This window comes from Venturia canescens, chromosome 2 (genome assembly GCF_019457755.1).
Source record: "Venturia canescens isolate UGA chromosome 2, ASM1945775v1, whole genome shotgun sequence".
In the NCBI taxonomy this organism is placed as follows: Eukaryota; Metazoa; Arthropoda; class Insecta; order Hymenoptera; family Ichneumonidae; genus Venturia; species Venturia canescens.
In genome coordinates, this window is record NC_057422.1 from 12,761,097 (window position 1) to 12,787,546 (window position 26,450).

Below are 26,450 nucleotides of genomic sequence, written 5' to 3' on the forward strand. Positions count from 1 at the left end.
ATCAGTTCGTTTAGCCGGACTTTAACGGGAAATGAGAAAAAAATGGTATTTTATTCGTCTCTAGAATTAGACGAGTTAGAAAACAAGTATGAGCGATTCTTCGAAACCGCACGCAAATTTGATTTTCTCAGTGCTGATATAATGTTATTTTTTTGTTATCCGTTTCCCATGCTCGGATGGTTTTTGTTTCTCATTTTTTTATCGGAAAAGAGGGAAAGATTTTGGGACCGTAAGGGCGAATTTTCCAAAGAAATTCTTTTATTTTATTTCCTGTATCTGCCGCGTGCACGATTTTCAAGTATCAATTTAGCGATAATTGGTTGCTCGTAAATATTCAATTTTTTAATATCCAGCTTGACAGGCTTTTGTCTTTTTTTCTTGAAAATGATATTTTCGACGACGCATATGAGTATCGAGGTCAGCATACCCAAGCCAAGGACTCCGAATATCACAGAAACTCGGTCCATGTCGATCGTCAAAGTTTGGCGGTGTCGAACCTTCGGTTTTTTTCTCGTCGGTGACATGTAACGCTTTTTCATTGCGTCTAACAATCCAAATTCCCGAAGTCTCGTGAGCCTGGAAAAAAAGCTTCTGAATAAACGAAAAAATGCAAACTTCACATTTCCTTTCGTTAAGGAATGATCATCCATCACTAGATTCGTTTCATAAGGTTTTTGCACGTTTTCATTACCAAAAATTGACAGTTTTGCTGGCATAAAACCCGTGGCTGAACCCGGAAGCCACCGGTGTTGAGTAATACGCTTCGCCCACTGGTTCGACATCACATTCCCCGGTGTTTCGCACAGCAACGACATTGTCAGTGTCTAAAAAGACGTATTTGTCCGGCTGGTTGCAAACATAAGCGTAAAGGTCATCGGCACGTTGGACGACTTTCAAACGCGGTGATTTCCGTACTTGTTCAAAAACCTCTTTTCCAAATTCGCTCTGAAAAATTCAAAGGAATATCACGGTATCGTACTACGCGGGGAAAGAAAAAAGTGAAAAAAAATTGATTTACTATAACGATGCGGTGCGCGGTGCTACCGTTCACGACGACCATCCGATATTTCGTTTTGTTCATGAGGCTGTAAACGTCGTTGAAAGGCGCTGCGAACGATTCTTGGGCCAAGTTGAATATCAAACGTGAATTATAGGCAGCGAGCGTGAGATAAGCGAAGATGATAATTATCACATTCAATAATTTTGATCCGCTTGGAGATTTTTTGGACGAACTACCTGAAACCGTTTTTCCAAGGTCACTAAATTCTACATATACCTTTTATTTTATTTTCACAATTTAAATTGACGTAATTCTAAACTCACTCGGTTGGTTACACAGCACTGCGAAATTGTAAAATAGATGACTCACGATGCTCTCACTTTTCAAATCCTTTTCTCGATAACGCATCAGTATTCTTTGTGTTACGATATTTGCGAGACTCAATGTCACCAAAAATACAAGAAGCGTGATCCACACGTCCTGCGCAAATATTTCGAACATCCAAGCAGGACTTTGTATCCATTCTCCCCGCGAATAAATTTTTACACTGATAAAAAATTACATTAACAATTCGATATTTGCATATTTCAGTTCGTTTCGTTGAAGCCAAGAGATTTGAATCTAATCGTCGATTCGATCAATTTTTTCGTAAAATTCTAACGTCATTAATATATTGGAATGAGTTGGCATTTTTTTTAAAAAAGCCTAATTTTTTTAGGGATTTTCCAATGAAATTTCGTTAGAATTCATTTTATTGCCATGGATGTAAAAATATAAAAGCTCGAACGTTTGGTCAGTCCAATTTTTTTCTGTGGCGAACTCATCGACCACATTTTAACGAAAATGACTTTATTACCGATTTTTTCGTTTTCGTTTTTTCATCCTTTTCTCGTTTTCGCGCGCGGAAACATGAAAAATTACAAAAATTGGGCAAACAAGTAATATTGCACTTGCCTATACATCCAGAAAACGGTGCTGAATTCGACCGCCTTGTAGCGTGCTAAAAACATGCCTAAATGGGGCACAACGTCCGTTTCGTTTTTCCAAATTTTTCCAAGTATTCCATCGTAAGTACCATCGGAGCGAGAGCTACCGACATACGCGATTTCGTCCTTGCTTAGAACCATGCTGCGTAAAAATTTTATTTCGTCTTGTACACGAAACGAAAATCCATTGGTCTTAACCAGAATATTTGGACCCTCGATAAATGTTCAAGTGACGTGTAAAAATAAAATAAAAAATCGACATTTTTCAACGATTTTGTACCAGCTAATTTGAGACAAATTATTGACTCCATACCTTCCAAGGAATGTCGCAGAAAAATTATTTTATTACTTTGAAAAAAATCGTCCAATCATTGAATGCGATGATTCGGCTACAGCAAAATAACAATTGTATATCAAAAGAAGATTCATGAATACGAACGTGAAATTCAAAAAGTTGCATATCGTCGTCCAGATTTCTCCGCAAATACCTTTGACTTTAGTGTCATTATCGTAGTATTCAAAGACACCAAGGTCCTGACGAAAACAAGAATAATCATTGAATGATTTGCAGAAAAGAATGTGAACAATTTATTCTCTTGTGTGGTATGATTCACCTCGTAATAGGAAATTTTCAAGGGTTGGCCCTTGAAATCCCGTAATTCTGGTCGTTCGTCTTTCGACATGACTTTTTGTATTTGCATTTTTTTGCTCAATACATTGGCAATGGTGTCAAAACTTTCGGTGCGTCTATTCCATTTCAAGTTCTTCTGAGTCGTGACGAATTTAATGTAAGCGACTGTCACTATGAAAAGTATTGAAAAATCCATCCGCACTGTTGTTGAAAAATCAGTTTTTATTCGCCTTGAATGGTCGTTTTCGTTTATTCGTCGGTACAACGAGCACTCGTAACATCGGTGATTCCGTGGCGAGTTTGAAAAATCATGAAATCACACTGAAACTTTGTTTCATTGATTCGTGCACGTTGCCAGGAAAATAATACGAAATGAATCAGGAAAATGGTAAATATATCAACTTATCTGATGCAAACTTCTGCTTCGTAATATTTATGTAATTGTCAGTGGCTCATTCTTCGCAGAGCGAGGATCGATGGTACTATCGGCTGGGGAACATCGGACTGACGATCGCAAGAGGAAGCTGACGTCAAGGATTCGCAACGATCCCCAACACAGGCCCTTACCTTTAATCGAATTCGTTCTGAGCCAGAAATACACCAAATTTTTGTCACAAAAATCAACCTTAGATCCTCGACGGTTTATCGATCCTTCTTATTCGCGCTTCAATTTCACTGTCTCCCCTTAAAATGTTTCTCATCTATTCATATTTATGTCGAACATGCCTTTAAAAACATTTTTAAAACATGTAAATTACATTCGATGCATTTTGCACAGGTCTCTGTTACGTCAAGGTTTGGCGGTCGCGAGATTTACCTTTTAACAGAGTGAATCGCTAATGGCACCCCGGACAATCGTATTTGAATCATTTGCCCTATCACACGAAGCCCATCGGCTCGGCAGTCGTGTAAGTACGACACTGAAGTTTGCATGCAGCGTCGGAGCCCAACGAAATTAACAAAAATAACATTTACAATTGACCAGTTTTTTATTTCACGAATCATTGGTGCAGAGTGAAAAACTACGAATTGCAGATTAGGGAGGTAACATAATTGGAGAAATGCTGGAATTACTGGAGAGTTTTTTTACATCATTTCGTTGGGCTCCAACGTTGCAAGCTTCAGCATCATCGTGTAAGTAGTGAACCCGAATGTACATTTTTGCCGTCGACACACACGGTCTTTGGATTTTTCAAATCCCTTGTACTTTAGCCTGCTGGAAAAACCAACAGTTTTCTCGATTTCGTTGTTTTGAGCAACGGTACCGAAATCAAAGAGAAAGTTGAACTTTCCAGTCAACGCAGCGACATGGACTTTATTCTTCCGTATGATTTCTTCGCTCTACTGGCTCATGCATGGGAAAAATATAAAAATCGTTTCGATACAGTTTTGAGGGAACCGCTGGAAAAACATTGAATCGCAGATCTGCTATACGTTTCATCTCGGTCGGTGATCGGTTATTGAGATCGATGCTGCGCGATCCACGATTGAAAGTACATTTTTGTGAAAAAACTTTTCTAAAGTTTATGCTTCTGTGTCAATTTGAATGTGTTTTCGGGAGATCAATGGATATGAGTGCAAAGAAAAAATGTTGGCTCTTTGAAGATTATTTCATTGGTGTTGCTCCACCTGCGGCAACTCGCATTTGCGAAGAAATGAAAAAGAGTGAAAACGCTTGTTCGCTTCTTCGAAAACGACCCTTCGAAAGAGGAACGTCGAATGAAACTTGACCAAATGTGAAAATAATGAGTTATCTCGACGAACCTGATCTTTTATCCCAAAATCCGGCGGTAAAATTTGGACAATTTTGTTTATTTTTGGGGAGAAGGATTTGGAGGAGGAAAAAAAACTTGCACAAGTTTTCAGCGATTTTAGTCTCGATCGAGTGGTTTTATTTTATCTTCGAAACGTTGCTTGTACTCGATTGTGAGGCATCAATTTAGCAACAACTGACTGCTTGGTATTGAGCAATTTGCTGGTTTTCCGTTTATCAATCGTGAAAATGATATTTTCGGCGATGCATATAATTATCGAGCCGATTATACCCAAGGCGAGCACACCGAAAATCACTGAAACACGCTCCATGTCGATCGTCAAACTTTGCGCGTGCCGAATCGTCAATTTACTTCTCGTCGGTCTCATGTAACGCTTTTCCATGGCGTTCAGCAATCCGAATTCCCGGAATTTCAGAAGCCTGAAAAACGGGTTTAATCAACAACGAAAATTACAATTTTACGTGATTTTGAAATTTTAACGAAATTCCCGATGAGAAACACTTATCTGTTACACTTTTTCTACTTCAGACATATTTTTGTTAAGTGAAAATCGACAAAGCGCGTTTTTAAAGAGGCTTTTCTATGAAGTACCAAAACTTGATAGTTTTGCTGAATTGAAACCCGTGGCTAAATCCAGACGCAATTGGCGTTGAGTAATACGCTTCACCTACTGGTTCGACATCACATTCCACGTTTTTTCGCACAGCAACTGCATTGTCAGTGTCTAAAAACACGTATTTGTTTGGTTGGTTGCAAACATAAGCGTAGAGGTCATCGGCACGTTGGACGACTTTCAAACGCGGTGATTTTCGGACTCGATCAAAAACGTCTTTGCCAAAATCGGTCTGAAATATTGGAATGATTATTTTTTCATTGGAAGAAAAAAAAAAATAGAAATTTCATTTACTTGAACAATGCGCTGAGTAATGCTGCCATTTAAGATTATGATGTTATAGGAGGTTTTGTTCATGAGGCTATCGACGTCGTTAAAAGGTGCTGCGAATGATTCTTGGGCCAAATTGAATATTAAACGTGAATTATAGGCAGCGAGTGTGAGATAAGCGAAGATGATAATTATCACATTCAATAATTTTGATCCGCTTGGAGATTTGTTGGACGAACTACCTGAAACGGTTGTTCCAAGGTCATCAAATTCAATGAATTCTTTTATTTAATTTTCAGAATTTTCATTGTCGTAAACTAAACTTACTCGGTTGATTGCAAAGCGTTGCAAAATTGTAGAATAAATAACTGAAAATGCTTTCGCTCCTCAACTTTTTTGCCCGATAATTTATCAGTACTCGTTGCGTTATGGTATTTGCGAGGCTCAATGTCACTAAAAATGCAAGAAGCGTGATCCACACTTCCTGCGCAAATATACTGAACATCCAAGCAGGGTTCCGTCTCCATTCTCCCCGCGAATAAATTCGTATACTGATTATGAAATAAGATCAGTAATTGGACATTTGTGAATTTCAGTTCCTTTGATCAGAGTCAAAAGATTTGAACGTATTCGCTTATTTGGTCAATTCTTAACAACGATCTATTTTCAGTTAAATTTCAATGTTACTTTTATTGAAAATGAAGAAAAAATGGGGAAACGGCTGATTTTTCCTCGTTTTCTATAGATTCTCGGGTACTAATATTTTGATGAAATTGATTTTTTGGCCTTGAATGTTAACGGCTCATAATTGGAGTATTCGAAATGTTTAAACTTTGAATAAAAACTCAATTCTTTGGAGGGAACTTATTGATCATATTTTCATTCGATATTCATCGGAATTTTAACATTTCAACTAATTTTATCCCTGAATTAAAAATTTCTTTTTTATTCTATACTTGCTGTGACGCGGGGAAACATAAAAAATGAAAAGAATCGAACAATGGGGTAAAATGGCACTTGCCTGTACATCCAAAAAGTCGAGCTGAACTGAACAGCCTTGTAACGTGCTGAAAACATGCTCATATGGGGCACAACATCAGTTTCATTTTTCCAAATTTTTCCAAGTATTCCACCAAAAGTACCGTTGTTGTGAGTCTTACCAATATACGCTATTGGATCCTTGCTTAGAAGCATTCTGCGTGAAAGTTTCGTTTTGTCTCATATCGTAATTCAAAAAAATATTATTCTACTTCACGTTCAATAATTAAAATCAAAATATTTCAAGATTTTTGTATCCATGGAATTTAACGAAAATCATTGGGGCGACGCACGTTGAAAGCAATTCAAATGTATAATCGACTGTTATATAATTGGGCTAGGGAAAAATAATGGAGCAAAAAGAAAATTGATTAAATACGTACGTGAAATTCAAAAAGTTGCATATAGTCGTCCAAATTTCTCCGCAAATACCTTTAGCTTTCGTGTCGTTATCGTAGTATTCAAAAACACCCTGGTCCTGGAGAAAATAACCCAAAATATTCGAGCACCGAATCATTTACGAAGCAGAATATAAAAAATTTGTTTTCCCTTGTGGCAAAGTTCGCCTCGTAATAGGAGATTTTTAAGGGTCGCCCGTTGAAATCGCGAATTTCTAGTTGTTCATATTTCGAAATGTCTTTTTGTATCTTCACCTTTGATGTCAGTACATTGGCAATGGTGTCAAAACTTTCTGTACGTTTATTCCATTTTAGATTCTTCTGAGTCGTAACAAATTTAACGTAAGCGACTGTCACTATGAAAAGTATGAAAAAATTCATTCTCACTGTCATTAAAAATCAGTTATTTTTCAATTTCCTTTCAACGGTCATTTTTCCGCGGATTCGTTGGTACGAACGAATCCGTAACACGATTGATTTCGTGGCAAGTTTTAAACATTATAAAATCATACTGAAACACTCTTTCCCTGATTCGTGCACGTTGCCAGCAAGATAATACATACAATAAAATGAATCGGTATACGCCAACTTATCTGATGCGAGCTCCTGCTTCGTAATATTTATATAATTGTCAGCGTTTATTCTTCACATACGAAGAATCGATGTAGCTATATCGGTTTCGGAACATCGGATCAACAGAGGAAGCTGACGTCGAGTATTTACATTTTATCGAATACGTTTTTGGCCAGGAACAACGCCAAGTTCTTGCTGTAAAATTTCAATTTCGGTTCCCAACGGTATTTCGATGCTTTTGAACGCTTTTTTTATAGTGTTCCCTTACAATGATCATATTTATTTATGTTTATTTTATTCATATTTATGACGAACGTGCTTTGTAAAGCACGTTTCAAGAAAATGTAGATCGCATTTCGTGCGCATTTTGCATGGCGCTCTGCCGCGTCGAGGGTCGGTATTAGTCGCGAGATTAGCCTTTTAACAGAGCGAATCGCTAATGGCACGCCGGACAATCGTACTTCTCATCGTGTCTTCTATCACACGAAATACATCAGCTCGGAATCCCGTTGGCGGACACGGTCTTCGATTTTTTAAATCCCTCATGCCCATACGGAAAAAACCAAACGGATTCTGGATTTGAAAGCTTGGTTCAAGCGCTCATCGACGGGGTCTGTGCTGGAAAAACACTGAATAAACGATTTCAACCTTTTCAAAAGTTCTCCATGCTGCTTGTGCGTCAATAAAAATGTCTTTTTGAGAGGCCGATGATTGAAAGTATAAAATTTCAGGAAGGGTCTCAAACACCTTCGAATTTACTGCTTCGCTGTTGCTCCGCATGGCAACTCAAAAAGGCGCGAAGTGAGGGGAAAAGACAAGAACACTTTTTGGAACGTCGGTTTGAGGCCCGGTCATGGGCCCGTCGGTCTGTTGACCCCGAAAAAACAGACCCCTGAACGCTGACGGTGCACTCCGCCAGGGAGCGATCGATTTGATGTTGCTTATTTCAAGGGAGAATAGAACTTTTGTGAGAAGGAATAAACATTTGCACGGGACAATTATTTCCAATGAATTTTTATTTTATCTTCGATGTGTTGCTAGTACTCGATTTTGAAGTATCAATTTAGCAATAACTGGTTGCTCAATATTCAGCAATCTTTTATCGAGCAATTTATTGTTTCTTCGTTTATCAATCGTGAATACGATATTTTCGGCGATACATATAATGATCGAGCCGATCATACCTAAGCCGAGTACACCAAAAATCACCGAAACACGATCCATGTCGATCGTCAAACTTTGCGCGTGTCGAATCCTCGATTTTCTTCTCGTCGGTCTCATGTAACGCCTTTCCATGGCGTTCAGCAATCCGAATTCCCGGAATTTCAGAAGCCTAGAAAAACGGCTTTTCAATCAACAACGAAAATTACAATTTTACGTGATTTTGAAATTTTAACGAAAAGCCCCAAGAACAACACTTCTTTTTAGTTCAGACATTTTTTTGTTAAATGACACTCGACGAAACTTATTTTCCAATTGGCTTTTCTATGAAGTACCAAAACTTAATAGTTCTGCTGGGTTGAAACCCGTGGCTAAATCCAGAAGCAATGGGCGTCGTTGCATACGTCTTGCCCACAGGTTCGACGTCACATTCCATGTTCTTTCTCATAGCGACCTCGTCATCGGTGTCTAAGAACACATATTTATCGGGGTAGTTGCAAACATAGGTGTAAAGGTCACCGGCATGTTGGACGACGTGCAAACGCGGAGAATCGTACACTCGTCCAAAAATGGCCTTAGCGAATGGGCTCTGAAACCGCAATCGTAATAATTTTACCGAAAAAGTTGCTTCTCATTCAGAATCTAACAATTCGAGAAACATTATTGAATCTGGAAATCGGGAGAATTTGAAAAAGCGTGGAACGAAAAATTCAAAGATTTTCAAGTCAGGAGCATCGTCGAGGAAAATTCTTCCAAAAATTCATAAAACAAAAGTAAAAAATCAAAATATTTAAAAGGAAAGTACTTCAGGCAAAAAATTACGAGAAAATGTGATTTTTTTTATTTTTATTTTTATTTTTTTTTGAAAATAGTTAATAACTTGATCGTACTTGGAGAATGTGGTAAGCGATGGTCCCGTTCAAAACGACGATGCGATATTTCGTCTTGTTCATGAGAGTGTCCAGGTCATTGAAAGGTGCTGCAAATGATTCTTGTGCCATGCTAAATATCAAACGTGAATTATAAGCAGCGAGAACGAGATAAGCGAATAGTACTATCGTAACATTCAATGTGTTCGCTCCGCTTCTGGCTTGTTTCGCTGAGCTGCCTGAAACGATTTCAGAGTTGTAAATTCTGTTCAATTTTTTTTTTTTTTTTTTTTTTTTCATTCGCGTTGACGAATGTACAAAAACATTGGATTTGTCTTACCCGGTTGATTGCAAAGCGTTGCAAAATTGTAGAATAAATAACTGAAAATGCTTTCGCTCTTCAACTTTTTTGCACGATGATTTATCAGTATTCTTTGTGTTATGGTATTGGCGAGACTCAGTGTCACTAAAAATGCAAGAAGCGTGATCCACACTTCCTGGGTAAATATACTGAACATCCAAGCCGGGTTTCGTTTCCATGCTCCCCGTGAATAAATTCGTATACTGATTAGAAAATAAGATCAGTAATTGGACATTTGTGAATTTCAGTTTATTCAATTACAGGCAGAAGATTCGACGTGTTCTCTGATTCGATCAACTTTCATCGATATCTGACTTTAGTAGCATTTTAATCTTATCATTAGAATCAAGCAAGATCTGAAAAATGGCCGATTTTTTCCGGTTTTACAGTGTTTCTTCGCGTACTGAATTTTCGATTCAAAAACGTTTCGACTATGCATATGTTAACGAGTGAAAACTGGAACATTGGAAAGGTATTAATCTTGACTTTGCAATGAGTGAGCGAGTCTAAGACGAATCAAGCGATTGCCGAAATTGGGAGGAAGGGTTGAGAGGGCAAGAGGGGGCGTCCCTCTCTTTCATGAGAAAAGTCGAATTTGCCCGATTAAGGAGAAGGAGTGTGATCCTCGGCCGAGACGGTTGGTCATCGGTTCACCGAGTTATATTCGATACAAATTTTTTTGTTCTGCTTTTCTGTGACGCGACACTGTTTCTTTCACTTTTGTTTGTTTGTATTGTTTGGCGATATAACGACGGTGCAAGATTGAACAACCATCCAGCTATTGAATCGATACCGACGAAAAAGTTAGAAAGAAAGACCAGTAGACGGACTGGGCTCGGCACAATATTGGGGAGAACAGTGCTGGATTGCATACAAGAGTTAGAAGATACGTATCGATTTTGGTTGTTATACATTTGTTTTATTTTTTTTTTGTTATTTTGTTAACCATGCCGTCGCAAATCTTTATTCAAACTCAAAAAATATGTTAGAAAATCGTTATCTTTCTCTATCAACGTTTGCGTGGAAATGCGGCGTCCTTTCTAAAAAATTGTTGTATAATAAATCATTACCGAATGGGTTCGCTTAATTATGTCGACCTTATTATTACCTGTGCATGTATTCAAATTTAATTTCTCTTCGTAAAAATCTGTGGTGTATAAATAAAAAAGAAACATCACAACTTGTAAGTTCAACTTTTGTTCTCGTGGCAATGCTCTACGATCGCATTTCAACTGAAAGCATCTTTGACAGTTTTATTCCTACCATCTTCCGTTTCATTCCTTTTTTTACGGGGAAAGATAAAAAAGAAGCGAATATAGCAATGACGTGAAATCGCACTCGCCTATGGACCCAGAAAATGGGACCGAATTCGACAGCCTCAAAGTTTTGAGAAACCATGCCCAAATGCGGCACAACATCCGTATGATTGAGCCAAACTCTCCCGAGTATTCCGGTATAAGTACCATTTCCCAAGTTGCCACCGATGAACGGTTTTGTGTTTTTCTGCAAGATCATGCTTCAACCAAATAAAATTTTAGTAAAAATGATGATTCGTGAAGCCATAAAAAGGATTTTCAAATTACTGATCTCCACATAAAAATGTTTTTCTTAACACCTCGGTCGAAAGTACGTGTTTCCGGCACCAATTTCAAAGCCGGAAGTCTAAGATTCGTGCACTGTCAAAACTGCACGCACGTCATTTGTGACAAAGCGGGAGCAAACATTTATTTTGTATTCCAGATGAAATCTTTGGGATGGCACAAAATAATGTGACCGGACTGATTAAATGAATACAGTCGTTCGGAGTAATGATCTATTTTCAGGGTCGTAGAAAAGCAAATATTCGTATCTATAGAGTCGCAGCAACGACTCGGAGGCAAGTACATTTATCTATAACGAGTCCCTTCCAGACAGTTTTTACAGGAGCGATGGTGTTTATCAACTGTATTCGAAAACTTTGGAAATTTATTTCTTTAACAATTAAATAATTACAGTAGTTCAGACAATACTGCAAATTGACATATTTTCTATTTTTTCATTCTTTCGATCGCAACCTCTTCGAACTCTGTTACTTAACCCATTGAAAAGATATTAATTATGTTTATTATTTATTATATTATTTAATTGCATCAAAAAATGATACGTATTTTCGCACACATATTTGCGATGTTCATTGCTTTTTGTTAAGTGATTTATCTGATGCCTTAGTACATATTATATACCTATTGTGACGATGTTTTTTTTTGTGATCGTCACAAGAATGACGAATAAGTGCGTGAAAGGCGCAAGGGTCCCTCCCGTTTAACACCTCGGCCACACAGCGATCTCGTAAGATTGGTCGTAACGAAATTTGTTTGAATTGATTTGACGTCGCGATCGAAAATATTGTTTTGTTACATGCGACGAGATAAACCGGGAAGGAGGGAGCGAACAGGAGGGTGGCTACATCGGGAAGCGGGAAGAACGAGAACAATTTCACTGGTTCAATTCTTTCGAGAGTCAAAAGGAGGAGTGAGAAAGAAGGAGTTGACATCCTCACGACAGCGCACCTTGAGCAGGGCTCGTACTTCCATCGATTCGCTATAATGACAAGAAAACCACGGGAACAAAGCGAGGATTTAGGAGAGCTACGAAAACTTCGTTTTCCATCGTTGGCTTCGTCTCTCCGTCGCCACGCGAAGTTCATACCGGGAGAAAAACATCGAAAATCACATACTCTTGTCGTAAAAGAATGTTACCATCCCTTCTTCGATTTATAACGCATCGTGTGGGATTCCGTGTAATAGGATCCCACAAATTATCATCGAATTTAAAATGCAAATTATCACCGAAAATATTCAGTCGCAAGCTAGGGGTTCGAACGAGAAACTTCCCGCCGAATGGCTATAACTCGGGACCCTGTCTTATGCTTGCATGACATCGCGGCGAACCTGTCGATCATTTTTGGAAGTATCGAGAGCGGCAAGGGGGAATGGAAGGGAGAAGCAGTTACGCTGCCCTGTCCACGCTCGTTAGATTTTCGCTGGGTGTTCAACGGAACGGACGTAGTAAAATCAAGGAAACCGTAAGTTCTCTTCTTTCGCTTCCCGTATCTGATCAGTGGGTCAGTCGTTTTCTTGGCTATTTACTTCCGCGGTTCGTTCAGTTTATTTGAAATGAATTAGAATATTCGATCCCGAAACAATATATTCGGTCGCGGCTACGGTTGCCTCAAAGTGTGAAATTTATTCTCCCGTGGGAGATTTCGAGTTTTATCACGTGCGTTCTCGGCTCTCGTTGTACAGGCCGTAGAAAATTTCCCGGATAAAATTTCGCATCGTGGTCGTTAGCGGAAATCTCATCTTTCGTGTTTTGGTTTTTAATTGTTGAAGTTTTCGGTAATACGTGAGCGAAAAATCGTGGAACAGAGTGGAATAGAGTGAGAGTGAGAGAGAGCGTGCGGTCAAGAGTAAACGGCTCGCGAATCGACATCTTAGTCCGGCCTGGACACCGACTAGCGGGTTCCCGGTATTTTATAAAATTAATGATATGATTTTAAACATTTCGTTCACGAGTAGTCCCGGGACGAAATAAATAAGAAAAACGGGCTCGTTTTAGAGTGTAAAGGACGTAGGTCTTGACCGGTAATGTGTGTGTTGTGCGCGTGTTAGTTCCACGGTTTCTCCCTCCCGTAATAGTATTCGGTTTGATTTTTCCCGTACAAAAATATTGTTATTTTCGTAGGTTCGATTAGTTTGCGCTCGAAAGTTTCATTCTGCGTCGTTGCAATAAATTACTATTAATCAAATAAATATTGTTACACCTATTATCTGAAATTTCGTGACGTTGTTCAAATTCTTTCTTCTCGGGATAATCCCGCCCTCTTCCCGCTGAACGAAGCCGGTCAACTATCCTTTTCTCTCTCCTCGTCGAGTCGCTTTGCGACTGGCGCCCACGGGATCTTGATCATCGAAATAAATCGACGAAAGAGAGAGACAGGGACCTTTGTGGCCTTGGATAAAAGTTTTTGCATAAGAAAAATTGGTCACACTATATATATATTTTTCTGTCTATTCATGCTGCAAAATATCATCACAATTGTAGATTGTAGAGTAACAGCTCACCGTTGCATTAATTAAAGGAAGTTAAGCAGGAAATAGTATTAATGCACAGAAAAATATGAAACTATACAAAATGTTAGATTATGATGTAAAAGTCATTCGTACTAATTCTTGAGGTTCGAGGTGGGCTGTAAGGCGAAATATTTGTAATTTCGTTTCTGCCTCGACAAGCCACGTTAACATGGCCTCTCATGAGAAACCACGGAGTAGTTATACATTTTCCCCCATATCTCCGTTATTGATGGATAGGATGGAACAAAATTTGAACAGTAGAGAGGTGAAATATTTTCAATCATTTATCCGGTTTAAAATTTATCGAAGGAGTAATTAATAAAATAAGGCATGACATTCGCTTTTTTCCAGACCGTCGCTAAGGATGTTGCAAAGTCGCATATATTGTAGGTTATGTTCGCGTAATTTGAAATTTGATTTGTATCAGCAATGTGAGTGCACTAGGGTGATGCAAAAAAATCGATATTTTTTTCTTCGAGCTCCGACGGAAATCTTTAGTACATAAAAAAAAGTATTTTTCTCAACATTTCAGATTAAAAAAAAAAAATTTAGATAGTGCTCAAGCCACTTTTCGATTTTTTCATGTTTTTTTCTCAAAAATTGCGAAAGAAAAAATATTTTTTTCTTGTTCTCCTACCTGACAGTGCGCACTTTCTGGCCGCATTTCAGACCAGGAATAAAATTACCTTTCAAAAATCAAGCAACTGTTCAGTCACCTATATGTAAAAGAAGAAAAAACAATGAAAATTAGGAGAATCAAAATCACGACGATATAAGATCAGCACCCATGGAATATCATGTAATATTTTCCAATTGTTCTTTCAACAATTGTGTATTCAACATCACTTTATATAATTGTTATAAAAAAAACAAATTGCAAAATCAAAAAGAAATGTATAAAACTGATTTTATATTAATATTGTTGATGTTTTCAATGCCTGCCCCGACCAGCAAAACCTCGGTTTTGCCTCAGTCTTGCAAAAGTATGGCGGACGACCCCCCGCACCTTCCGTACCGGCGAGAATTGCAGCTTCACTGCACTTGGCGGGACTGCCGATAAGAATGAATATCGTCAAAAACGCATGAGCTGTCATGCTCGTGCGTTTTTGTACATTAAGATGATGGATCAGTCGGTAATCACAACCGTGAGTGCGAAAGAGATAGCTGAAAATTTTGAAAAGGACATTTTTCCACATCGTTCGTCTGATCGAAAAAATAAAAATGTCATCGGATTTTTGCGATCGTGCTGCGTACGATGACATTTTTATTATTTTAATCGGACGAACGATGTCAAAGAGTTTCACTTTCAAAAATTCGAGGTGTGATTACCGAGTTGTGATCCATCATCTTAAAAATAATTTTCAACGTACTTTCGGCTAGGGGATCAAGAAAAATAGTATACGACCCGAATGCTGGATGCTCCGGTGTATCACCTTAAAGTTACATCTACGTAAAATCTTTTACCATCGAATGGGCGATGGAAATTTTTTCGCACGACATTCTCGATCAAAAGGTTTATTGGTATCAATTTTTACTAACTAGAGTATTTAAATATACATCGACACTATAATTTGGAGTCATTCCATCACCCGTTGTAGAAGAGTGAACATCGAGAACGCTGATTTTAGAAACTGGAGAGGTGAACGAAAGACAGAATAATATAATTAAACGTAGAACGAATGAGACAACATGATTAATTAATGAAGGGTATTCGTCGACGTACCCATGCGAATGTCTCCAATGACAAGACGACCATTTTGTTTGCCGTTATAACTACAGGTTTCTGTGATTTTTCTATTATAATATAAACGAGTTTGCCTTCTTTTCTCGTCCATTCGTACCACCGGAGATTGTATGCTGCATGTGAGACTTTGAAACTCTATCATACAATAAGTAAAGGCATATGCTACAATCCAGTACACATTGAACTGGCCGCTTATTTAAACGTTTGAGTTTTTTACTCTCGGTGTTAACCCGACTGTACATAAAAAAAAAAAAATTTAATTTTATTCGCTCATTTATTTCTACCTCGTCTTGAAGTGAGTCTGGTGGCCAACACAAAAGGAATATTCCCATTATTAACGCTAACATGGAGACTGCTACCTTTGGAAGGTTTTCTTTGGGCACCTATGGAGAAACCAGCAGAAGAGTCCTCAATTGGCAGATCTTAAATAATCTAACTGTTACTAACGGGAATTGTTTTCGAATCGCGCACAATGTCAATTATAATTAATTAATGTATTCACGAAAACGTGTACGTGAGTAACACTTCACATGTCGGAATAAAACACTTAAAAACTATTCTTCCATCAAATAAACTGTTCGATAACATACGACTTGACTGAGGAAACAGTAACCACTAATGGCCACGAAAGATGAAAATATCTCAGTAAAGATGACAGATTGAAAAATTTCTTCGATGCCTTGGCAATATCTGTACAAAAGAGCTTTATATGAAAAAAAAATATATGCACATATTTTTCATTCGAAAGAAAAGTTCGTAGGTACTCACTGCAAAGTTTCACTGTGATACACGACGCCACTAACGACATGTTGAAAAAATTTATTTTTCATTGCATTCCAAGTACTATCGTTCTTAGTCAAAGTTTTTTCAAATACTATTTGTTCGTTTACGCTCTCAAATTTTTTTTGACACAGTCTCATATGAATCCCAGCATGCATAGCGTAGAAGAACGGAGCGATGTTTATGGAAGTTATACTTGTAAGAACGCTCAAAGTTGCAGGCACTTGAAGACCATACCAAATATAAAATTTCATCACGTTATCGTGAAATATTCCAGCTGACCATGGGAGACTTTTACTTATCAAAACTGTACCGTTAGCGGCCACAACGAAACTCGTAAATAGCGGTGAAATTAAAAAGCATAATGATGTACCGAAGGCAGAACTTAAATAGATGTACATAACTTGTAATTTTTGGTGAGCGTATTCTTCAACGACCGCCAAGTCTCTTTCACACTCTACGTGACTCCACAACCTCTCACAACTTTTCAGTAATTCGTAATGCTTCTTGCGTTTTGGAAATAATATTAAAACTGCAATCCAATAAATAATTTATGACAATCGTGTAATCGAAAGGAAAAAGACTGTTAGACAAAATGTTTTTGCTCATAACGCATATTTCAGCGCCCCGTTGATCAGGACGTTTATTAGAGAAACGGTGCGAATAAATGGACGGTGGGGAGGGGGGAGGAGAGCCGAGGGAAAACCTGGCCCAAAATAGGGTTCGTCAACAGTTCGGTCGAAATTTTTTTTATCTTCTTTCTCTGCTTATGCATTAAGGAGCGTGGATCGCGACGATACAATGTTGCCATGCTGAGCCAAATATTAAGAATTTCGAAATGATGCGAATTTGATAAAATTTCGTAAATATTTAAAAATATATAAGACAATATAAATTTTTTTAGATTTTTCTACCACATAGTTCTCGAGTATTTGAACACTAAAGTTCACGTGTATAAGCATAGAGTTTACATCTATATACAGTTATACATCTCACGTGCATAAGAACTTCGATTTAACGCTCAATTATTCGATAACCATGTGGTAAAAAAATTTGAAAAAAATTCAATTTGTATACTTGAAGCCAAAGAATATTATCATTAAATTTGATCAAATCGTGATTATTTTGATTTCGTGATCCACCCTCCTTAAATTGATTGCGGACACGTATCATTCCAGAATATTAAACTGATCTCCGAGGTGGCATGGGCTCGAGTACGAAGGTGCGTCTTTTATGAAAAATTATCCTCGATACGTGACAACGGAGTCGAGTAGTTATAGAAAATATCCAAAAAAGGATTTTTCTTACGACGGTAACTAACGAAGGTAATAACTTTTGCAAAATCAATAAAAACATTGTATTCACTTCTCTATACCGATTTTCACTCGGCTTCACTGCATATATGAAGGATTATTATACTGTAAACGCACTGATCTAATTTTATAATAAAATATTAGAAGAAACGAGGATATGGGAAAAAGTGTCCGTTGCCTTTTATAATGCCTATGATGAAAACTTGTGAGGTCACGGCTATGCTAAACCTTTCGGACGGATCAATATTTTCCCAATTAAAATACAACCCGTAAAAACTTGGTCCGCCTAAGAAGGATAAAGATGCCAGAGTTAAGAAAACGAAGAACACATTTGCAGAATCATTCTGCAATTTCATCGGTAAGACGCCGCAGACGTTCAATATAAATTTATTAAGGTACGAATAATCCTCGAAACTTCGTCGCTTCATTGAGTCTTTTGATCAGCTTTATTCGCGCGAAGAACTCGGTACCATTGAGATTTTAGTGTGGAATAAAATGCAAGAATGATATTTTTTCACTTCTCATTTGGAAGGGATGATTTCTTGTCTCACGCAGTTGATAAGATTTCATTATACACCGAGGTACCCATAGGGTTATAAAAAATTCTCTGAGCCAGATAACCACTGAAGTGAGCATAAGTTAATGGATGACGGTGGTCGCATGATGAGAAATTATTCATCTGGTCACACATAATTTTCTCACGAAACATCAAATGCACGTAAAATACATGTCGCGACACTGTTAAGGAAAAGTTTGTTCCGCGAGGACTTTCAGTGAAAGTGTACTAAACTGTACATTCTTTGACATATTTGCAATGAAAAATACGACCCGAAAAAAATTTCGTCAAATATAAAAGTATTCAATTTGGCTCCACTAGAAGTTGGCCTCCGCAATTTTCAATCGAAATTTTCCGTCGAAAATAAGCTACGAAAATATCATTTATGTAAGTATGGCTCGATTCGACATTGAATTTTGACACTTTTAAGCTGTGAGTTATCAGGCATACGATCATTAGCTTTAATTAACAACGTGTACCCGAAAAGAATTAAAGCTGGAGAATTAATGTATCTCCGTGGAAAAGCGAGAAAATGAAAAAATGAAAATTTGGTATTATTTTCATCAAAATTTATATTTTGTTGGAGTTTCAGGAATTTTTATTACTATAACGGTGATTTTCAGTTTTTATTTTTTAACAATCGTTTAACAATCAGCCGTCAAAAACTGACCGCCATATAGAAAAAAGGTGATAAATAAATAAAGTTGAATAAACTGGACAAAATAAGTGAAGAGGATTGTATGCGTGCGCGAAAGGAAACATAAGATTTTGTAAGAACGTTGTGCTTTTTTCAAATGTCAGGAACATTCAACAGAAGTCAATTTTTTTTTCACCGTTCCTTATAAAATATCAATTTTTGTCTACTTTCTCGATGGCGTAAATGGAAGTATTTAATGAGAAAAAATGTTTGTTGAGGCCAGTACTTGGGTGGGTTATCATATAACAATGCACGAATTTATTGTGTTAAAAAATAGGGAAAAAATGTCACTAAAGACCATTGGAAATGAGAAAACGGTGCGGTGAGCAGTGGTACGAGGGAACATTGAAATTTCGTCAGATCCGAGGAACCATGCATGAAAAATTATCACCAATTGTTTCATTTCTGAAAAACTACTGTTCATTTAAGGGTATCGAAATTTTCTTGTATCACATTTATTTGAAATATAAAGAAAAAAATCATAACAAATGCAAAAGGAGAATAACAAATAATATTGAACCCTTAATAGTCACACCTCCGGATTGTGACGTAATAGTCATTGGGGGTGTAATCCATCCCACCCATTTTGGAGGGCGATAAATAGTTAAAAAACTGTTAAAAAAAAAAAAAAATGAAAATATTACGTGTTTTCAACTTTTGAGAAACGACCTTAAGGATTTTATTTTATTCGTGCAATTTTTAATATAAAAACAAAATGTCGAAAAAAATGTAGGAAAAATGACTGTTTTTACAAGAAATCATGTAGAAATCGTAATTTTCAATTAAACAAAAAAATCAAATTGTTTTGTAAGCCTGAAGTATCATGCTTTTAGGTGGAAATGGTTAAATTTGCGACTGTTCCATAAAGTATATTTATTTTAACATCTGAAGTGTGAATTTCTTCAAAAAAACAGATACGCAAATTTTTTCGTATTGAATAATATATTATTACATAAATATTGTTGAAAATGTTTTCAAAATATTTCCAAATGACCAAAAATTATGAAAAAAGTCTTCCGAAAACTGGTGAATTTTTTCATGCCCTCCCGAAACTGCAACCGACGCAGATGTAAGTTCGGTGTATATCGCACATCGTCGCAGCTCGGGCACTGCAACATGTTTTTTTGTCCCTGTTTCGCGAATTTAACACGAAATTTGTTCATCTACCTCCTCGATCAATTTTTCCCGGATAGTCCTCGATCTCAGATTATATGAAATATTGCAATTTTATAATCGAGTAAGTAATTTTTAGAAAAAAAAATTCCCGACTTCAAAATAATTATTTTTTACCTGTAGCAAAATATCGCAAAAAACTATGAAAAAATGTGCTCCGAAACTCTTTTTTTTACACTTTAGTCACGCGTGGTTGTAGCCACCCCAGTTTTTTACAAGGTCTGATTTCTACGGCTTCCAAAACTGAACTAACTTTCTACTAGAAGGTTCAAACTATCGACAAAGGGTGCCCTAAGTTCCATTTTCTCAAAATTTCTATTAAACATCGTCGGTCGAAAAACCGCTGGGGTGAAATTCACCCCATAGGGCCATTAAGGGTTAATCACCTCAAAAATACCAACATGGGAATAATTGAAAGAATATAAAAATCCACTACAATTATATAACTTCGTAAGTATTAAAGAAATTGAAAAAGAATACACAATGCGATCCAGTCGAATGGTAATGACAAAAACGACGCAACTTTAAAACCGAGTAGAGCGCAAAAAATCGCTCATAAGTAACGAAACTTTGTCTGAGATACGAGTCCAAGCTTTTATTCTTTACAACACGCTGCAGAGATGGTGAAATTTGGACTGCGCGTCACAAAACGATAAGATACAATGTTTCCCCTTCCAATCCATCATGTGTTAGAGTATGCGCAGTCAGAAGCTTAGAAAAAACTAATTTCTTATGACACGCGAAAAACTTATTCCGTAGAAAAAACAGTGATGTATATGAACTTTCGGAACTTTAGTGCTCTATGGTTCAACGGACGAGTCACGAAATCCTTTATGGATTATGCATAACATTATGTTCGTCGTAGTTGTTGAACAGGAAAAATCTGACATAGGAAAGAAAGAAGTGGAGCTAAAGTTTTTTGACTTATAGCCAATGAAGTGCTTAGACACTTTGGTTATAGCCGATAAGCAATACAAGGGATAATAACCTGTGTTCACACTGCAGGGCAAAATATTGGTTCCTTAATTCGAATCAATCGTTGGACACCTTGTATAACAGCGAAAATACATTTCGGTGCGGGCGAACGTCGGGATTCGTCGCACTGCTTAATCTTCGACTTATTCTAACAACAATAAATGAGCGATCGTTATGTTTTTATGTTTGGACAGAATGTTGGTTGATTGCAATTTTCAAAATATGAGTAAGACGATGCCATAAAAAATCTATGTATCATTGGACCCTTCGTTCTCCAAATCCTCTCCACCCGCTTAATATAATGACCATAGTTTTTGAAATGTGAATCCCAGACACGATGTACCGACTATAATGGAAGTTTCGAAACAACTTTTTTCTCTGCACAAGGAAGTGTTTCACTCTTGTGAATAACTTATGAAACGAAGGTGAAGGTATAAAAGTTGCTTTTCGAAGAAGATCGCTAATGTCGCAAGAGGTGGGGAAAACCTTGGAAATGTTGGAGGGGGTTCGACCAATGACCGAAGTCGAACTGAGCGGATTCATCTTCACTGCATTTGGTTGGTTGGTCTAAACCCTCCTCCGACAAACTTGTAATAAAGAATGCAGTAGGGATTATCTACTTTTGTGATTTGGTCTTTCCGGATTGAAGAAAAATTATCTTTTGCGAAAGAAAGAATATGGACGAAGAACAAAGGAATCGAGAATTAAGAGAATGGAAGAGTGTCGTTCTGCCTCAATAATTTCAAATCTTGAAATACAACATGAAAAAATGTTGTAAAAAACTGGAGACAAATAAATTCATGTCCTTTGGGCAGTTACCCGTGAAGTCATGGAAATCAATCGTTGTAAGACTCTTCGTTCAAGACAGAAAACGTTGCCAAATAAATGCAGAAGTTGCCAAACACATCGGATTACGGGCAAGAAAACGTTACAAAATTTTCTTGTTTTGTAATTTTTTTAAATTATCAACCATAGCGGGAGTATTCATGGAAAAATTGTTAACTATAGTTGAAAATAAATATGCGTACAATTAATTTGACACAAGTAGTGTCACATGACGAAATTACACGCGATAAAAATTCTCACGAATATATAAAATCTCGAGTAAAGATACACTGCGTGTCTGACTCGCTGCGCCTAAATTTTCTCTTCTAACACTTGGTGTCAAGACACCACCGCGATAGATTCATTTTTCAGAAGAAACGTACTTTTGACCGGCTGCAAAGAAAAATTATACAGACGGGCTTGAAAGCCCTGAACTGCAGGAATTTCGAATTTTTTGCCCTTGTGTAATATTATTAATAATCACTTACAGAATTCATCGACAGAGTAACCTTAACGAATGAAAGAATATCAAAGACGTACGTGAAATTCAAAAAGCTGCATACAGTTGTCCAGATTTCACCGATAATACCTTTGACCTTCGTATCGTTGTCGTAGTATTCGAAAATGCCCCGGTGCTGAAAGAAATAAGAAGAATTATGCAAATAGTGTCAATTACTAATAGTTGATTTTAACGCTAATCGTATCGGTCGCCCCTTCTTTCAATTTGATCATTGTTCAATGCACCTCGTAATAAGAAATTCTCAAGGGTTGACCATTGAAATTTCTCACGTCCGGTCGTTCCTTTTCCAACGCGACTTTTCGTACTCCATGCTCTCTTATCGTCGCATGAGAAATAGCTTCAAAATTGTTCGAACGTTTGTTCCACCTGAGGTCCGTCTGAGACGTAGCTAATTCAACGTAAGTTACTGTGACGATGGAGAGTACAAAAACGTTCATTTTCGTAACTGTTTAGGAAAAAACAACTGAAACTTTTGATTTTAGTGTTCTTTTATCCATACGCCAGCGCAGTTGGAACTTCTCTGCATTAATAAATCCGTGGCAACTTTGAAAAATAACAGAGACGTACTGCGAGTTGCGAGTGTCATTCTTCGTGTTACGTGCATGGTACGAAAGGAACTACGGTAAAAGGAATCAAGAACATGACAAATATGCAAATTTATCTGATACAAGCTCTCACTTAGTGATATTCATACGATTGTTATTGGTTGATTTTTCTCGTACGAACGGTTGGCGTACTAATCGGATTCAAACCGTCACGATAAATGCGATATGAACAATTTTTTTTCATGTTTTGAACACACTATTGGCGTGACGGAATTTCTGGATTTGATCGCCCGCTCAGAGGCTGACAATGCACAAAATCAATCACGTTTGATGAAGTGCAAAAGCTGGCATAAATTATTGCCTGTCAATCTCGTCGAATCAAATGTTTATTAATATTTGTACAAATTTTCAAAAATTTTTCAATCAAAATTATTACCAAATAATGAACACAGTACCATCGTCATAAGTCGCTATTGCTGATCAATTGCGATTCGTCAGATGAGAAAAATCGTGCTCCCGGACTTCGAAGGCAATGGTGTTCCCACTATGCACTTTGTTTCGATTACAATGGTAAAGATAGACGATATTTTCGAGGACAAATATAACGCCTGAAGTGAGAATGCCTATGCAAAGTATGACAAGAATCATTGAAATTTGTTTCAGATTCACCGGTAATGGAACATTCAAATTCGAGTTTGAATCGGCGTTCTCGTTCCAATATCCTATCAATCGAGATAAAATCCCCAACTCTTTGATTCTTAAAATCCTGAAAATAGATTTTTTGTTCCATTAGCTCGAACTGCCTGCTGGTAAAATTATATTCTCACCGGTGTCTCGACACTTGTAAAATTGTCAAAATGGACCGGACTCGAACGGATATTTTATTATACAGACTCACAGTTGGAAACTCGAGGTTTAATTACTATTTCGAAGAATTCCATAGAAAACATTTCTCAAGCTTTTTTCTGTCTCCAGACTCCGGTCAGTATCTCTGGTCCCCAAAAAGTTGTAGCAACTATCGAGACACTTTACGACGAATTGTAACTCACCCCAAGTTGAAAGCTTTTCGATATTTAAAATTTTTCGACACAGCTGCAGAGATCCAAGTGGTGTAATAGGATTTGCCCATTGGGACGAGATCACACTTGGTGCCAGCAAAGGAACGGTGCACGTCTTCCGAGTTCAGTATAGCAAATTTTTTTTCTTTGGAACAACCTTCTTGATAGAGTTCGATGATTGATTTCGTATAGTTGACCCGCTTCTCGTACGAACTGTTGCTCATCAATTTGTGAAGATCTCTCTGCAATTGGGGAAAAAAATCGAAAGAACATCGAACGAAACGTTCGTTCTCGGAAGGATCGAGAATGAGAGAATCTTTTTGAAGTTCGACCTCTAAAATGCTGTGGAAGGCCGTTCCCTCGAACGCGATGATGTTGTATTTCGTATCGTTGATTAAATTTTCGAAATTTTGAAAGGGCTGATAGACCCCTTGATGGGATATCGAGGATATAAGATTCGAGCTGACTGCGGAGAGCAGCAGCCAAGCGAACATTTTCTTCGAGAAGCCAAGAATCTTTATTCGACGATAAAGACTTTCGGGCACATCGCCCTGGCTACAGAAAGTCGCGAACGTGTGGAATAAATGATCGTTCAAACCATGCTCTGAATTTTCGTCACCGGACACCTTTATCGATTTTCTTTGGATCGTGTAACCTACGACGCTCAGCAATACGAACATCAAGAGAATCAAACACCAAACTTGCCGCGAGAACATGCGAATCATCCACGCGTTGATGAATTTCGTTTCCGGCCTGATGTACAATTTGTGACTGCAACAATCATCACCAAAGTTCCTTTCATTTCGACTCACTCAGAAGTATCAGAAGTATCGACTCAGAATCGATCGCAAAATAATTTACATTCCTTAAAGTGGCGAACGTCAAACTTGCAATCCCGAATAATTTCACGTCCAAAAGACAAAAGCGACAGAGAAAAAGTTTCGCTAAACACGCGATAATCGAGTAAATATCGAATTAGTGTAGATTTCCAGCAACCGGTCGAATTGTCTCTGAGCTTGCAATTCTTTTAACCAGAAAACTATTAAGGGGCTCCTGCTTTAAAACGCCAAAAAAATCGATTGTGTTCGGGAATGTTTTTGGATGGACAGAAATAACTCACCAAAATTTTCGGTATAGTTTCAAGAATATTTCAAGAGTACAAAAACACTTTTTTAATGTGAGAAATACTAATTTGTACATCGTTTATACGCAAAGATTGATTGTCGAAGTTTCTCAGCTGCGTACAATGTGGAGATCGTAATTATTGTCTGGAGCGAAAACTCCAAATTATTTTTCCATTTTCATATATTTTCCTTCCATAAGAACCTATAAAAACTCGAAAAAATTGCGAAATTCTATATTTTTAGTAAGTTTGAAAAAAACCCGAGAAAACGCTTCTAAAGAAGAAGAATATTACTTCGACGTTCTGTAAATATATTAATTATGATCTGTCACTTTTTTGTATGAAAAAAAAAATGAAAATCCTTCTCGAATTGAGTTTCGATGGACGAGAAATTCTTTTCCCACTCATTGAGCTCGATGTCAAAAGTATCGTCGTTGAACAAAAAACCTAAGACTCACCTCGTGATCCACATTGGAGTGGTGAAAGTGATACGGTCGGTTTTGACAACTGCGTATGCAGTCATAGCGATAACTTGTATGTCGTTACGAACGAGCATTTCGGTAAGTCGATTTTCACTGAACATTTTTTCTCCTGGTTTGATATAAGTGCGATCGTCAGGTGTGACGACCTCGAGTCTGAGGGGAGTGAGAAGGAAAGTGTTTTCAAGTAATAGAAAATCCTTTTTTCCTTCTGCACATGCGGTTACTCACGTAAAGTTCAAATATTCAGCGAGGATATTCCAGAGATCGCCACACACACCGGTGATTTTTTTATTTTCATAAAATATTATGTTTGCCGCCTGGTTGACAGAGAAAAGCACTCTATTGTCGTTGACAAAAATTAGAACATGAAAACTGCCTGAACTGCGATGGAGTCTGAACGTAACTGACCTGGTAGCCCGAAATTTTGACAACTTCTTTCCGAAAATCGTGGGTTTCCAATTCGCGACTTTTCCTCAAATAGTTATTCCATTCGGCCCCGAATGTGGAGAAATTAGAAAGCGATTCGAAGTTTCCGCTGCTCCGATTCCACATCAAAACCCGAGCAGGAAAGCCCGAAGTTAAGGAATTTCCAGTTGCAAGAGCCACGAAAAAGACAAATTCGAAAAAACCAGAAGTTCTCATTTTCTCAATATATTTCCCTTGTGAACCATGCGGGAATAACGATTATTTCAGCGGATCCTCGGATTAATTCGTTTCTAATGAATCTTGTTTAAGCCCTGAAGTATAAAATGATACTGCCTCGTGTGTTAATGAAAGACACACGTTACGTGATCGCGAGCGTTCCCAGCCACGTACAATTCGCTTAAAACACGCAATCGGAAGATCTCATTTGTTGAAACGCAATGAAACTC

At 37.6% G+C, this 26,450-nt stretch overlaps 5 protein-coding genes across 5 annotated transcripts; all 5 read right to left on the minus strand.

The window, feature by feature from the left end:
- Positions 1-240: 240 nt before the first annotated feature.
- LOC122405950 (uncharacterized) lies at positions 241-2,905 on the minus strand. Its single transcript, XM_043411038.1, has 7 exons — positions 2,601-2,905; positions 2,426-2,520; positions 1,955-2,128; positions 1,324-1,547; positions 1,019-1,236; positions 692-945; positions 241-576 (listed from the first exon to the last, which is right to left on the minus strand). Exons 1-7 carry the CDS (start codon positions 2,811-2,813, stop codon positions 264-266), a joined length of 1,491 nt encoding a protein of 496 aa, XP_043266973.1. The 5' UTR covers positions 2,814-2,905; the 3' UTR covers positions 241-263.
- Positions 2,906-4,498: 1,593 nt separating this feature from the next.
- Positions 4,499-7,234, minus strand: LOC122406065 (uncharacterized). Its single transcript, XM_043411264.1, has 7 exons — positions 6,880-7,234; positions 6,697-6,791; positions 6,297-6,470; positions 5,603-5,826; positions 5,300-5,517; positions 4,984-5,237; positions 4,499-4,811 (listed from the first exon to the last, which is right to left on the minus strand). Exons 1-7 carry the CDS (start codon positions 7,102-7,104, stop codon positions 4,514-4,516), a joined length of 1,488 nt encoding a protein of 495 aa, XP_043267199.1. The 5' UTR covers positions 7,105-7,234; the 3' UTR covers positions 4,499-4,513.
- Positions 7,235-8,282: 1,048 nt separating this feature from the next.
- On the minus strand, positions 8,283-9,964 carry LOC122406614 (uncharacterized). Its single transcript, XM_043412165.1, has 4 exons — positions 9,655-9,964; positions 9,336-9,553; positions 8,781-9,034; positions 8,283-8,617 (listed from the first exon to the last, which is right to left on the minus strand). Exons 1-4 carry the CDS (start codon positions 9,830-9,832, stop codon positions 8,305-8,307), a joined length of 963 nt encoding a protein of 320 aa, XP_043268100.1. The 5' UTR covers positions 9,833-9,964; the 3' UTR covers positions 8,283-8,304.
- A 5,400-nt stretch (positions 9,965-15,364) lies between these two features.
- LOC122407336 (odorant receptor 2a-like) lies at positions 15,365-22,956 on the minus strand. Its single transcript, XM_043413493.1, has 8 exons — positions 22,938-22,956; positions 22,640-22,815; positions 22,440-22,485; positions 16,300-16,843; positions 16,122-16,221; positions 15,816-15,914; positions 15,511-15,666; positions 15,365-15,418 (listed from the first exon to the last, which is right to left on the minus strand). Exons 1-8 carry the CDS (start codon positions 22,954-22,956, stop codon positions 15,365-15,367), a joined length of 1,194 nt encoding a protein of 397 aa, XP_043269428.1.
- A 439-nt stretch (positions 22,957-23,395) lies between these two features.
- Positions 23,396-26,229, minus strand: LOC122407338 (glutamate receptor 4-like). The gene is made up of 6 exons (XM_043413494.1): positions 25,987-26,229; positions 25,807-25,895; positions 25,555-25,731; positions 24,306-24,744; positions 23,965-24,215; positions 23,396-23,681 (listed from the first exon to the last, which is right to left on the minus strand). Exons 1-6 carry the CDS (start codon positions 26,218-26,220, stop codon positions 23,396-23,398), a joined length of 1,476 nt encoding a protein of 491 aa, XP_043269429.1. The 5' UTR covers positions 26,221-26,229.
- Positions 26,230-26,450: the final 221 nt, after the last annotated feature.